A 14,837-nucleotide genomic window follows, 5' to 3' on the forward strand; every position below is an offset into this window, starting at 1 on the left:
GACACTATACGACCAATCCCAGACATTAAACAAATTGGCAACAGAATTTATTAGCATACATGAAATGAAGGCCTTTGTTGATGTGCAACTGTTCAACTTTTATCAGCACCTGCGTGTCTGTATATACGCAATTCTTTGCTGTAGAGTGATTCGTTTCAACTCTTGTTTATGCTATATACATTTTATCTTTTATATTCTGTGTTTCGGAGGAGGTTCGAAGAGGCGCACGTGCTCAATCTGCGGGATCGTTGTGGTCGAGCAACTCCCGACCAAGTCAAGCAAAAGGGCTTTCTGACTCTCTGGGCTCAAACACGTCATTGTCACCGTGCAAATTGGCTAATTGAAGACCTACCAGAAGAGCCCACGTTCCAGGATAGAAAGCAAAAAAAAAATCCCATCGAATCGTGAAGTTCACATCAAATTGTCACGTTTTTGTTTTGCCAGCGTAGGCGGACGTATCGATTCACGTTCTACAGAATGTAACATCATCGCAGAGTTTACCGAATCGTTTTGCGACATCATTTCGCACATGCACGAAACCCATTTTTTCAATCGGGCGCATAACAACTATAAGGATCGGCCCTGAATACCTGAAACCCACCTTACTACCGGAAGGTACTGGCGCGACAGATGTTCCTTTTTAAGCTTATTTCCAGCTTAGCGCCAGTACCTTCCGGTAGTTAATCTGGTTTACGGGTAATCGAAGCCGATCCCTAAATAACAACCGACAAAAATGTTTTAAACTTACGACGAATATTAGAGCAGCTGTATTACACTGGCGCAATTGTTTTTTTTTTTTTTTGGGGGGGGTTATTGTATACATATATATATATATATATTTATATACTATATCAGACAATACAGTATACAAAACAGTTGTATAATATGGTAGGACTGAGGCGAAATAATCAAAATGGGGGCCGGATTAATCAGAATGTGGTTATATGTAGCATCGGTGCGGTTGTTTTCTTTTCTTTTTTTTTTCGTGTTATGATCTTGAATTCGATTTTTCTTTTTTTGTTTCCTTTTTCTTATTGAAAAGATGATCAAATAAAAAACAAAAAAACAAAAAAACAAGTAATGCGGAAAGGATGAAAGAGGGGGAAGGGGCGGGGTTGTGATGAAAAGAAATTTAAAACAGGCATGGCAGGCACTTGGTAAGTTATACAGATCTTGCGTCATCACTGTTCTATTCCGATGACAATTAAACGGGAGATGACTTATCATAGGTTTAAAGGAAGTGGATGGTATGGTAGTTGACACGAAAGGGAAGGTTCGAGAGGTTAGTGGACTTCAAAATTAAAAAATAGGGGAGGGCCATTTTTCTCGCGAGGGAATCAAATGATTTTTAATTACATTTCATCGATTTTTGTTTTTTCATGTTTAGGAAACGGAGGGTTAAAGAATTTGAATCAGTCGGGCCCTATTGTTGTTCGGCATCCATCGAAAGGCGAAAGAGACTAGAAATAAAAAAAAAAAAAATATTTGAACAGAAATGGAAATTCAAAGGCATGGTATATGACAGCACGCTGACAGGAAAATTCAAACAAAAGACAAACGAATCAAAAAGAAATATATAGATATAAAAATATGTCATTCACATTGAATACGAGCTCCGTCATTCAATTTTTTTGTTTTCCAATTTAAATTAATTACAAAAAAAGAAAAGAAAAACAAACACAAAACTTGGGCGAACTGCAAACAATAGAAAAATTCAATGGAAATTAGGAAACGAAATGTTCTTCACGATGCCTTCATTTAGATAAGTTTCAACTTTAGTTATTAATAAGCTAAACAAAGTGAGAAAAAAAAGGGGGGAAAACAGAATGAAAATTCAAGAATAAAATGAGATGCCATCTGTCAAGAAAAAACAGAACCAGACAAGTCTGAATCGATAGCGTCTCCTTCGCGTCCAAAGCGAGTTATCTTTGAATTGAAATATATATTTATATGTACTTTATACTATATACTTAAATAATTCAAATATTTCTGTTTTCTCATTAAACAAAACAAACCAAAAATGCTGAAGACTGGAAACGATACGAGAACCAGAAATAAAGAAAACGCAATTCGTACAAGTGAAAGGCGCACCACAAAACGGTTCGGACAGTGGTAGTTGCGAGAATGTAGGGATTTGGGGGTGGGGTGGGGCTGTATAAACCAGACGAAATAATTTCCACGATGAAAATAAAATATGCAAGGATTTAAAGAAAAATAAATGGGCAGCATAGTTTGCACGTACACAGTACCGAAGAGTCATGCACACAACTCCCCTTTTCACTTCAACAAAACAATGAATTTGTTCATATAGGAATGATGACGTTCAAAAAAACAAAACAAAACAACATTTTACATTATTGGGTATTTAATTATGTTATCAAAAGAAAAAAGAAAAAAAAATCGTAGTGTTATTATTTCAATAAATATATCCCACATTTCATATTTTGAAAAAATGAATAGAATAAATAAATTTTAAAGTTAGTGAATGGGGGGGAGGGGTAATAAGATCTTCCATTACATAAAGTTATTTTTCAATTCATTAATCAGCGAATTTTTTTGGTTAAGGTGGATATTTTTAAATTTCTTCAAATTTCTTCTTTTTTTTTTGCAGGGGAAGGGTAGAAAGGTCACCAACTCGCAATTGCGGATGTATAAGGTACAATCGTGTTTGTTTTTCATTTTCCGACCGAAAACATCCCAAAATACGAAAGGACACCAAAATATGTCAACATACTAGACGACACAAGTAAAACGCACGACACAAAACTGGTAGGTGAACAAATAAGAAAAATAAAAATAAATCAACAAAAAATGGCGCAACTCACGACATTTATGTTTTGTTTCTGTTTTTTTGTTTTTGTTTTTCATTTTTGCGTGGTTTAATTTTTCTTTTTTTTTTTTCTTTCTTTTTCCTTTTGAAAACTTTCCTTTTTTTTTTTTTAAATTTCTTTTCTTCTTCTTTGGATCTAATCGGACCTGTACCACACCTGTACAAGAAAATGTTGCGTAGAGGCAACCGGCACAACCTTTGGATGAAGATGAATACTCTTGTTGTTGTTGTTGTTTCGTTTCAGGGTTGGGCAAAGTAAATTAGATGCGAAAAAAAAAAAAAACTAAGCAAATTAGAAAAAAAAAATTAAATAGAAAAGCGGCATTTCGTTTCACACTGCACTCCCCCCCCCCTTCCCCATTTTTGTTTTTTTGTTTTTTTGTTTTTTTTTTTTCTTCTAAAACTTTGAATTTGGTTATCAGACAAAATGTTTGGTCCGAATGTTGGACGTCATCACGTCGACATTGTATTGGGTAAGGCAGGCTCCCCGCCAGACTCCAGATCTACGGTGATGGCGTAAGGATCCTGCAATCGTGGCCGGCTACTATTGATGCCCGTCCGCGCATAGGCGACGGCCGACGGTCGCGGTTGGACGCTACTGCCATTGTGAGACTGGCGAGTACTGGGTTGCACACTTCTATCATCCTCTCCCATCGGATGATAAAAAATGCCCGAAACTGGACCTACACACACACACACACATTTGCTTCATTCATCAACTCATTTTTTAAATTTTTTTTTTTAGGAGGGGCAACAAAAACTTGGCCAGCAAGCAACAATGAATATGAAAATGAATTTAAACGTCAATTTGTCCGGCTTACCGTCAGACTGATCGGCCACCGACGCCAGGCCGCCGCCTGTCGACACATTGTGGACGCTTCCGCTGTTGTTGTTGGCCGCGTTGTTGCTGCTCGCTTTGCTGCCGAAATTCAGGACCGTCTTGCGCATAATCTTGCCCGAAGTGATGAGTTTGCCGAAACCTTCCTGGTGAGCAAAAGCGTAGCCGGAGCGCAGCGACTGTCGACTGCGGCGAGCCGATGGCGTTCGCGCAAAGTCCTGCGATTTGCGGGGCCTACATTTTTGTTATTGATTAGAAAAATAAATAAATAAATGAAAATCGAAATTTAATCAAAATCAATTGATAAAAAAAAAAAAAAAAAAAAAAGGGGGGAACAAAACGCACCGGATGCGCGGAAGTCTCTGCTTGAAACGAACGCGATCCGCCAGTGTTGGATGGACATCGAAAAAGTAGAATCTCCACGCAACGACCGGAATCATGACGATGACGATGGACAAGACCAGCGTGAACCAAAACGTCGCTTCTCCCATGGCCTGGGAAACGTGAACAAAAAAATGAATAATAAATCAATCAATCAATAAATCAATGAAAAGAATAACTGCAAAATGATTGCGAGGTACCTTGGTGAGCGATCCGACATAGGAGCCGCCGATGACGAAATTGTAAAAATATTGCAGGGCAAAATACCAGACGAGCGAGCCCCAGATGGTGATGTGATTGAAGACCGTCCAGTAGGCCGTGTCGAGTGCGATTTGCACCGTGACGACAACGACCAGGATGGTCGCGACGACGCTGCCAATCAGCTGATGATCCGAAGTCGTGTGCCCTTGATGGGAGGCACCGTCAAAATAGGCACCTGCATTCCCCAACCCCCCGCCATGCATCCACGCCATTGTCACACAAAACATAAGAAAATTCGTTAGCAAATGTTTGATAAATGAGAAACAATAGACATTTGTTCAATGTGCTCACGAAGAGAGAGAGAGAGAGAGGGGGGGATAAATGGATAGAGAAGACGAGGAGGATTTGAAAAAAAAATAAATAAAAAAAATGTGTCCCTTCTCGTTCAATGTTTGAGGAAAGCGGATTCGCTGAGAGGGTTTGGGTTGTGTTGATCTTGTTGTTTGGATCATATGGAGAGCAAAATTGGACAAGCGGGACGCACCGTAGGGAATGAAGAAGAGCACACAGGACGTGAGGCATCCGTGCACGGCGCTCCTGAAGAATTCCTCCTTGTTGAACAGCAAGTTCAGATGGCCGGGCGTGTATAGCTTGGGGTACTTGAGGCTGTTGACGTCATTGACGTCTTGGTCGAAGATACCCAACGCTAGAACTGGCAGGGACGTGTAGAACAGGTTGTATACCGAGATGAACATCGGATCAAAAACAGTCTGTCCACGTCCAGCCATTTTGTTTTTTGTTTTTTGTTTTTTGTTTTTTCCCCCACACAAGAATCAATAAATAAATAGATAACATTTTATTAGATGGGCAAAGGCTTCAAAAAAAAAAAAAGAAAAGAAAAACCAAAATAAATCTGTTTTTTGTTGTTGTGTGTTTTGTTTAAGTTACAACGTCCCGGAGAAGCATCGTAAAGACGAAGAAGGGCGTGGCCATTTGTTTAGCATTAACACTATAGTGGGTCGGACGACGAGACACAATAAGCTCCCTGGCTTCTGGTTAACGACTCAGAGATCAACAGCGAACGGCGAAGCGCCAACCGATCATGGAAAAATGTAATAGGAAAAGAAGCGGAAGCGAAAAAACATGCTTTAAAATATATATGTTACAAAATAAATTCATTTTCCTGTCTCAATGACGTTGGTCCATCTATTACTGCCACCTAGTAATCCATTCATAAATCACATGCCGCACTTTATCTCCTTTTTCTTTTCTTTTTTTTAAAGGGGAATTTCATCCAACACATCCGCCGACGGAATCGAAAGCAACGCAAGATGGGCGAGGAGGGAATTGTGGAGGCAAAAGTTTGGAGGTCAAAGTGCTTTTGACGTGCACATAAGACGAGCTGGTATCTTCATCTTTTTGTTTGCTTCCGCATGCACACACACAGACAGAACCGTACGTACCTAATGGTACAAAGAAAACTAAAAGCGACGTGGCAACACCGTGCAAGGCGGCAGAGGCAAAGCTAAGCGGATTGAAGAAACGGTGACCCAATCCGGGCCAGTAGATTCTCGGGTAGCGGACGGACAGTGTGTCGCAGACGTCTTGTTCCAAGACGCCCAGCACTACGACGGGCAGCGATGTGTAGACCACGTTGTACGAAATAATAAAGAAAGGTTCGAACACCGTCTGCGTCGTCATCCATCAGTTGTATCGATTGAGATAACATTTTTGTTGTTGCGTAGAATCGTTTTTGTTTTGTTTTGTTTTCGTTGTTTTTTTTTGGTTTTTTTCCAGTGAAAATAAAACCAATTCGGTTAGTGGGTTCCATTCCATCGTGCAGTTTAGCCGTGCTGTTTTTCAGTTTAGTTTTCATTGTGAAGATCGTGCGAAACGACATGTAATTTCATTCGATGGAAAACATAACGGGCGAGCTGCCCTGGAACACTTGACCCACTATACTAGTATTGCAAAAATGGCACACCCCCGACTTCTATTTACGATCCTCCCCCACCAAAAAAACAAACAACTGAACTTCTTTTAGAGATCGATTAAAAAGAAAAAAAAAAGGAAAGAAAAATCAACGTACCTGGGCGGAGAATCCACAAAAGAAGGCGAACCAGAAATGGCAAAGGGTAAAGGCAAAATTCTTGTAGAAGAAGTAGCGCAGAAATTTGGCCATGCGAAGGTAGGACCAACGTCCGTGAACGAGCAGCAAACGTTCGAGATACCGAAATTGGGCAATGCTGTAATCTGACGCCAAGACGGCCTAGACAGTCACAATAGTCACCGTTACAACAACAACAAAAATGCGCATCATCAATGCATTTAATAACGAATAATACCTGCATGCCTTCCTGACCGCTGATGCCAACTCCAATGTGGGCTGTTTTGATCATTGATACGTCGTTGGCTCCATCACCGATAGATAGCGTGACGGCTTGTTTGTATTTTTTCACCAAATCGACAACCATGGCTTTCTGAAGTGGTGTCACTCTGCAGCAAATGACTGCTTTGCCTGAAAAATAATTAAAAAAAACAAACAAATTACGTGTCGTCATTGTTTCCAAATGGATTTTCCCGAAATAAGCAACAAAGGCCTTACATTGAGTACCGACATCGAGAAACAGTTTTTCCAACTTGGTCTGCAGGGCGTAGACCAACGAATGGCCGTTGATGACTAAGGCGTAACCCGTGTTGTTGTCCTCGTCGATTCCAGTTAATCCTGGTCCACACGCCATGTCCTCCATTTCGCCGCCGATGCTGGACGAATAGCCACGATCACTAAATGATTAACCAAATCATTGATTAACAGAACTATCCAGATGCAAATTGGACGAAGGTGTGGGTGTGTGTACCTGATGCCACTGAGAGCAGTTTGGACTTGACTGCGGGCGTATCCACGTAGAGATTCTCGACATTTGATTAATTGCAGCTCGACATCTTCGACGTTCTGGCCGTCGACTATAAAAATATCGACCATTTCGTCGGTCAACAGCTGGCAAGAATAGCCAATGTTGATGGCAGTTTCTAGATTCATAAATAAGTGTTAACTACTCCACCCCCGATATCTGATTTTGAAAATCAATCACCTTGTTTATCTCCAGTCAACACCCAAATTTTAATTCCTGCTATGGCAAGATTGGCAATAGTTTGTGGTACCTTTAAATAAATGAAATCAACATTTTAAAATAAACTTTCCCTGTAAATTAGAAAAAATTCTACTGACCCCGTCCTGAAGTTTATCTTCAATGGCTGTTGCACCCAACAGTGTCAGATTTTGTTCGATTTCTTCGTACAGTTTGTCCAGACGTTCTTCTCGCGATTTCAGTGAAACGGAAGCTTCGTGATGTCGTTCCTTCCAGTCTTCAAAATAAGCTTCGTCCACGTCACGGATTGCCAAACACAACGTTCTTAAGCCTTCGCCAGCAAATTTCTGGAACGTGGAGAAACATTTTTTTCTTTTAAGTCACTTCAAAGCAAACAAAACAACATCGTTCAACAACAATTGTTTTACATTCAGATGTTCTTGAGTCTTGTTCTTAATGTCGTCATTGCCCGACTGGAGATGATCGTAGACGATGGAATCTGCTCCTTTGCAATAAAGTCGGATCTTTCCATTGGGTCCACGCAGAATGACCGACATCCGTTTACGAACGTTGTTGAAATCCAAGATACACAACAACTCGTAAACTTCTGTTTTGCCCATCACCTGTCATAAGATGTTTTTAAATGAACACCACAACAATGAACACCACCATTTAATAATTTGTTTTTTTCAAATGACGAAACCTCGATGGTGACAGAATCCGGCGTTCGAGCTTTAAAGACGAAACCAAAATTGCGAGCTGCTGAAACCAAAGCTCCTTCATCCGGCGATTGTGCTTGGTATTCAAGTTTCCCTTATTTTTTTTGTTTCCCCACATGGACGAGGAATAAAAAATTAAACAAGAATTCAAGTTTACAAAAGAAAGAAATGCAAATACCATTTTTCTCGTCGGGCATGACGGTGTGACAGAGTGCCAAAAGTCGGAAGAATTCATGGCAGGTAGGATCTTGTTCACGATTCGAATCCACAAGCGTCTGATCGTAAAACTTGAACGTTTGTTCGTGAAGTGGATTAAAAGAGAAATCCACTGTTTTGGTATTCTGAAAGAGCGCGTTAAAAATGATTGAAAACGCAAAACAACGAACAAAAAAAACAATTAGCGTCGTAGTAGGATGAAGAGTCGGCTGGGTATACCTCGTTGGGCTCGATGACCTCGCCGTTGTTTGCGTCAAAAACGTCGCCGTAGCACGTGCCACCTATGGAGCACTTGTTGAACGACATGATGTTCTGCGTCAACGTGCCCGTCTTGTCGGAGAAAATGTACTCGATTTGGCCGAGCTCTTCGTTCAAGGTGGTAGTGCGCGCCTTGGCCGGCGTCTGCGACTTCTCGTAGTACATCTGCTGATCCCAGTTGATGAGAAACGACTGCGCCAAGCGGATCACCTCGACGCTGACGTACAGCGAAATGGGCACGACCGTGTTCAGAACGATGGCGTACGAGAAGAAAATCAGCAAGGCAATGACGGTCGATCCGGCGGCCGGTGGCTCGGCCGGAATCAGCGGATCCCACGGTAGGTAGGAGCGGAAATATTGGCCCGTCACCGTCTCCCACACTCCGCACGCGATCGTGCAAAACAGGCACATTGAAAGTAGAAAGAAGACAATCTAACACGATTTTGGAAACCGATAAAACAAAACACCAATTTTTAATTGTTTTAATTCAAGAAAAAAATGAAAAAAGATGGAAACGAATCTCACCCCGAGGATGATGAAATTCAACAGCCTATCAATCGAAGTCCTTTTGAATTTCGTCTTGCCCGAATTCTGCATGAGCTTCGTGTCGCGGCCGGCGAAGATGACGACGCCGTAGCACCACTGCGTGTTGCGAAGGACGCAACCCCTCAGCAGGATTTTTTCGTTGTCCAGCGAATACTGCTTGCCCTTCCACGTCAATCGGCCCTCGAATTTGTTCAGGTGGTTATTGGGCGGTTCGCAAACGATCTCTCCGTCGAAACCGCCTATCCTCGCCTCATCCTGGCCCATCTCGGCCGTTTCCATCAGGCACTGGCGGCATTTCAAATTGGTCTCCCTACCGACACGAATGGCAATTGTGATTTTGTTTTCGAAGAGAAAGAGAAAACAAATCATCAATAATTTACCCGTCCAGCTCAGCCGTTTCAATGTAACAGAGGCCGTTGGGCTCGGACGTGGTCAAAAGAAGAAGATCAGCCGCGATGAACTGATCGTTTTCCATGCGAATGATGTCGCCCACCTGCACTTTGTGCCAACGCTCTTCCACCGACTTGCCGTTGAGCAAGACGTGCGACTTTCGATTGTTCACCTGCGAGTCGCTGCGATGTCTTTGCTGAATGTGTTGCAAAAAGAAGGAGGAGTCAAGAAAACGACGCCAGTTCGAATGGAAACGACACATAAAAACTGGGGGAACTTACGAAATCATCGTAGGCGTCTTTGATGGCCGTTAGGAGGAGGACACCGATGAGAGGCACGGCAGTGGTGACGGGCGTCAGCGACGAGATGAACGGGATGAACTGAAGCACCAAAAGGCACAGGAAATAGAAATTCGCTAACCGCTGGAACTGTTCGAGCAAGTTGACCGGCACGAACGACAGCAGCGTGTACTTGGACGTCTGAATGTAATTATCCTTTTTCAAAATGGGGGCGAAAAATTGATTAAAAATCAATCAATTTAATTTCATTGTTTTTTATTTTTTCCCACTTTGAATAGAAACAAATGAACATCACTTACTGAATAGTTGAACTGCGAATTGTAAGCCGTGTCGTTGGCCCGTATCCGTCTTTCGTTTTCTAATATAAGAAAACAATTTATTATTATTATCATTAAAAAAAAAATGCAAATAGAATTTAATTCCGACCGATGCACACCGGAAACTAGGAAGAACATCAAACAAATCGAAACAACAACTATACAACAAAAAAAACATTCAAAATCTCAGCTAAACTGTTGCTATTAGTGCCATGCAAATATTGTTGTGTTTTCTATTCATCTTTCATTTTTTCCGGGCTATGATTTAAAAATGCTGTGTACACACGGCCATTTCCACCCCCTTCTGTAACAATCCCTTACGTATACTAAGGGCCAGCCCTTCCATGCCAGCGTTATTACAATCGGGCGACGGATCAATACTACACACACACACACACACACACACAGGGCCCGGATGCTTTTGATAATAGGAAAGAGAGAACAGCCAGGAAATAATATTAATAAATAAGAATACAAATTCCTTCGAGACTATGACGCAAGATTTAGCTGGCCGATCTCCCCCCCTCGTATCGGTAAGGAGCGGCCCAGGACGGTGGGAATCAAGAACTCGGCCATGACGGATGACATCATTAGGCGATATCATTGATCAGAAAGAAAGAAAAAGAAAAGAGATCATTACGCTTACTAAAGATTGAATGGAGAAATAAGAGAGAGAGAGAGAGAGAGAGAGAACGTCAGATGAGAAGCGGAATCTCTTCTCATCGATTAGTTGGCCATGCGAGAAAAAGAGTTGAGACGCGTAACAGCTGCCAAAATAGTACAGTCAAAAGAATCACGTTACAACAACCCCCCCTTCTTTCTTTTTCTTCACTAGTGCGAGCCTCTCTTTAATACACTCACGTCGACTTGCTCGCCTTTCAACACAGCCGGAAACTAATTAAGAAGAAACGTTTTTTTTTTCTTTTTCGTATCATCCTACACCTCCCCCAGTGGAGGGGAGGAGAAATAGAAGAGAGAAAGAAAAAAAGGGGGGAGGGGGTCGAATTTTGGAAAGGTATCAACAAGTAAATGGGGCGTTGCCTTTTCATCAACGCACAGATTGGCAATTTTGCGTGCAACATTTGAAAAGAAAAATGATGACGTTCCACTACGTGCGCACGTGGAAGGCCATTTGAAAAACAAAAAAAAACAGAACAAAGACATGCCGTTGGATTGCGAATGAGACGGACGGGCAGACGGACCAAGAAGCAACAGCAATGCCGTGCGAGTAGATGTGAAAGGGAGATGATTAAAAATAAAATAAAAAAAAAAATACCAGGTGAAATGTCATTGGATTTAGCGCCGAATAAACGGCGAGTTTTGCGCGCTGCGGCCACGGCCGCGCTCCTCAACGGGCTCGGCCTGGCCGGCTGTTTAGGAGCCGTCGGCGCCGACGGACACGACGATTCCGACGATTCGGACGAAGACCGACGTCTCGGTTTCAAAGGTGTTGTTGATATGCGCCTCAACGATGGCAAGATCCGCCGACTTTTGCCGTGGCTACTTCCGTCCAGCGACGGCGTGCCCATCGCCTCTGCGCTCCGCGATCTGGAACCTGTTTTGCATACGACATTTGGTGTCGTTGCCGTTGTCGTTCCAACGAGTAAATAGAATAACGAATAGTCCGTCATCAGCTGAATTGTTCAGCGACAAGGAAAGGACAACAACAACAACAACAACAACAAAATGGATGTTTTGCCTAAATCACGTCGTATGGGCGGCTTGGGTTGATCCGGTTGGCCGCCGTTGATTCCGGGATTGGCTCCTTCGCAAGGGGGTGTCACTGTGGCGCTATCCATGGTAGCATCGATCGGCTTGTTCAGGCTGTAACAACAACATTTCGACGGCGACAACAACACGACACGCAAAAGAGAGAAAGAGAGAGAAACAAGTGACAACGGTGAACAAAATGGCAACAACGTCAAAGTCAAGTCCCTTCATCGATTGACCTCGTCCGCTCAGGGCGTGTCAGATGCCGAGCAAATCAACCAAATATCCCCAAAAAAAAAGGAACAAAACAAAACAAAAAAAAACAAAGACACGAGCAATTGGCTGTTGCTCTTTTTTCAACGGGCAGATTGCGCAACGAGGTGGACGTCAGACGGACTTTAAAAAAAGAAAGAAAAATCAACCCATTTTTCTTCTTCCTTCCTTTCCTCTAAGGAACCATTTTCACCTTTTCGTCCGACCTTTTTGATCTCCAGACTTTTCGTCCCCCCCCCTCCCCCTCCCCCGTGAAAGAATCAACCCACGCCTGGCATTGCCTCCACATAATCATTTCACGTTCTTAGAGAGTCCATTCCTGCAAATAAGGTCGTCTACTCCCTCTCTCTCTGCTTTATTAATATTTTACATGTTCCTTCACTACCCCCCCTACTCCCTTTATATTTCTATTTAATTTTTCAAAGGAAGGGAGAGTATACATCGGGGAGTGTCTTCGCATCAGACAGCAGAGCGTGCATCCAGGCAGTAAGTAATCCTTTCGGAATGTTGGAGCATAAACACACACAAAATAAGGGCAACGCAATGACGCCGATGACTCAATCGAAGAAGAACGAAATTTCGTATCAAGCCCAGACGGACAAGCAAATCGGACGCTATAAAAAAGGAAATCAAATAAATGGCCTGACCGAAACGAGCCTGCGCCTTATCAACTGTCGAGTAAAGAATCCGCAATCGGCTCGAAAGCTGACGGTGTAGTACATCTTCGACCTCCTCTTTTTCACCAACCGTTGAAAATAAAATTAAAAAAAAAAGAAATAGGCGACACACACACAGAGAAGAGCTGAAGGCTTGGGGGGGGGGGACGTTTTGATCGATACCGTCGCTGCTGTTGCTGCCATGTCTGCGCTTCCTGATATGCGGATGCCGCGGGTAATGGAGAACATAGCGACTCATCTTGTCCGCCGGCCATCGACGAACAGCGGCCGGAACATGGATCAACATCCGGAGCAGAGCGTAAGCGCTCCGTCTGCCTGTCGACTCGAACTCTTCGCGTTCGAGCTGTTGCCCTTCTCTTCCGTCGGTCGCTGGCCCATTGCGATCCGTCATTGTCGCCGGTGGTTGGGCGCAGTAAAAGGCTCGACGGTGACAACGATCCATCCGCGTGTCTTTCATTCACTACTTCACTCCTGCAATTCATTTCCGCTCGGTTCATCTTCATCGCCTTCGCATTTGTTTTTTTTGTTTTGTTTGTTTTTGGTTTTCACCTAAATCATTCGATTTGAATTTGATGTGTTATGCAAATCACTTTGCTGTTGGTATTTTTTCAGCAGATATGAGCGGAAATGAAGCAACGTCTTGCACCGGTCCGTTCCTGATTGCACTTGGGGTTTTTGATTTTCCTTTTTTTTTTTTTTTATTTGAAATTGGGCACGTCCAAAAGCGGCAGGGGCTACGTCCGCCCTTGGAATCAAACATAAATATTCAACAAGGTATTTTTTATTATTTTTTTTTCCAGTAAGCGTGAAAGCGTTGCTCAATTGTTCCCACCAGGGTTGCCAGTTTGATTCTTTCGACTACCGAGTGGTTGGCGTTTCTGCTTCTCGCCAAGCTCCGGGCGATGAATCTATTTCATAAAGTTCGTCAACTTGCAATCCACTCCCGCACTCTACTCAATGAAAATAAAAATAGAATAAAAATAAAACTTTTTCCGCGCAAAAAGCTGTGGATGCAAACTGTTGAATTGCAGACGTTCTTTTTCCCCGGAACGCGTACCAATGCCAGTCACGAGAATAGCGGGACACGCTCATCTTTCGCTGTCTGACGGTATTCTTATGTTCTTGCCCAATTCCATTCGAATGAGTCAGTTCTTATGTTGCAAGTCCCAATATTTTTGTTTTTAGTTGTTTTTTTTTCTTTTCTTTTCCCCCTTTTCCCAATGCACAAAATGAAAAAAAAAGGGGGGTGGGGGGGGAGACAAAAAACGAAAATGAGATCACACACACACACCGAATCCGAGAAGGAACAAGAAACGAATTAGAAAGAACATGTTAAATAAAAAAAAAAAACTGACGTCCTTTTCCCGAGTCAAACTACACTCTCCACGTTGGCTTTCCGTTATCAACTGGTTGTCATGGACACGCACCGATTAAGAGATACAGAAACGGTGCGTACGTTCACGATCTAAGTCAAATGTTTCCTCGGCATTGGGGTAGGCAGAGAAACTGAATTCAAACGAGCGACTCGTCTCATTGTCGGCGTGAAAAAGAAATCAACGCTAAAAGAGCACAACAACAACAACAACAACAGCAAACGGGAGTGCCGTGGCGAGAGCAGGACAGCTGTCCCGGACGCAATGGCGTTGCGCTTTTTAAAGATATGCATACATGTACTACACACGTATGTATATAAATACATAAAGAAAAGTTGAGCGGATGTAAGAGAGAGAGAGAAAAGAGGGGGGGGGGGGAAGAGGGACCAGACGGAAATGAGAATGGATTGATATGGTGCCAACAAAAGAAAAGCCGCCGACAACTGCGGCAACCCGCTGCAACCGAAGCCTTTCAACGTTTTGTTCGGTGCCGAATACTTTCGCACAGACCCGAGACCTTCCACGAATAAAAATACGCGCAAAAACATGGCGAAATTCGTTGAGAATAGCCGAGACGGAAAAGCAGAAAGAGACGCATGGAACGCGCTCTCTCTCTTTTTTTTTTTTTTTAAATACACTTAAAAAAAAAAAATAAATAAAAAATAAAATGTAAACTTTTAAGTAAATATATACCTCGAGAAGGCTGGTTTTTGGAGTACG

At 42.6% G+C, this 14,837-nt stretch overlaps 1 protein-coding gene across 2 annotated transcripts; it reads right to left on the reverse strand.

Moving 5' to 3' along the window:
• Positions 1 to 818: 818 nt before the first annotated feature.
• Positions 819 to 14,728, reverse strand: LOC116925540 (phospholipid-transporting ATPase ID). Of its 2 annotated transcripts, XM_045175301.1 has the most exons (22): positions 12,907 to 14,728; positions 11,784 to 11,908; positions 11,361 to 11,639; positions 10,067 to 10,125; positions 9,750 to 9,962; positions 9,459 to 9,664; positions 9,058 to 9,388; positions 8,494 to 8,964; positions 8,237 to 8,399; positions 8,043 to 8,152; positions 7,768 to 7,962; positions 7,480 to 7,686; positions 7,343 to 7,412; positions 7,109 to 7,280; positions 6,856 to 7,034; positions 6,596 to 6,768; positions 6,340 to 6,519; positions 4,795 to 5,020; positions 4,250 to 4,485; positions 4,014 to 4,162; positions 3,652 to 3,902; positions 819 to 3,513 (listed from the first exon to the last, which is right to left on the reverse strand). In XM_045175301.1, the coding sequence occupies exons 1-22, from the start codon at positions 13,245 to 13,247 to the stop codon at positions 3,284 to 3,286; spliced, it is 4,566 nt and encodes a 1,521-aa protein (XP_045031236.1). In that variant the 5' UTR covers positions 13,248 to 14,728; the 3' UTR covers positions 819 to 3,283. The 2 variants fall into 2 exon arrangements, with proteins under 2 accessions (XP_045031236.1, XP_045031237.1); XM_045175302.1 differs by lacking the exons at positions 11,361 to 11,639; positions 11,784 to 11,908 and having other exon boundaries at positions 12,907 to 14,725.
• Positions 14,729 to 14,837: the final 109 nt, after the last annotated feature.

Source organism: Daphnia magna, linkage group LG6 (assembly GCF_020631705.1).
Source record: "Daphnia magna isolate NIES linkage group LG6, ASM2063170v1.1, whole genome shotgun sequence".
NCBI lineage: Eukaryota > Metazoa > Arthropoda > Branchiopoda > Diplostraca > Daphniidae > Daphnia > Daphnia magna.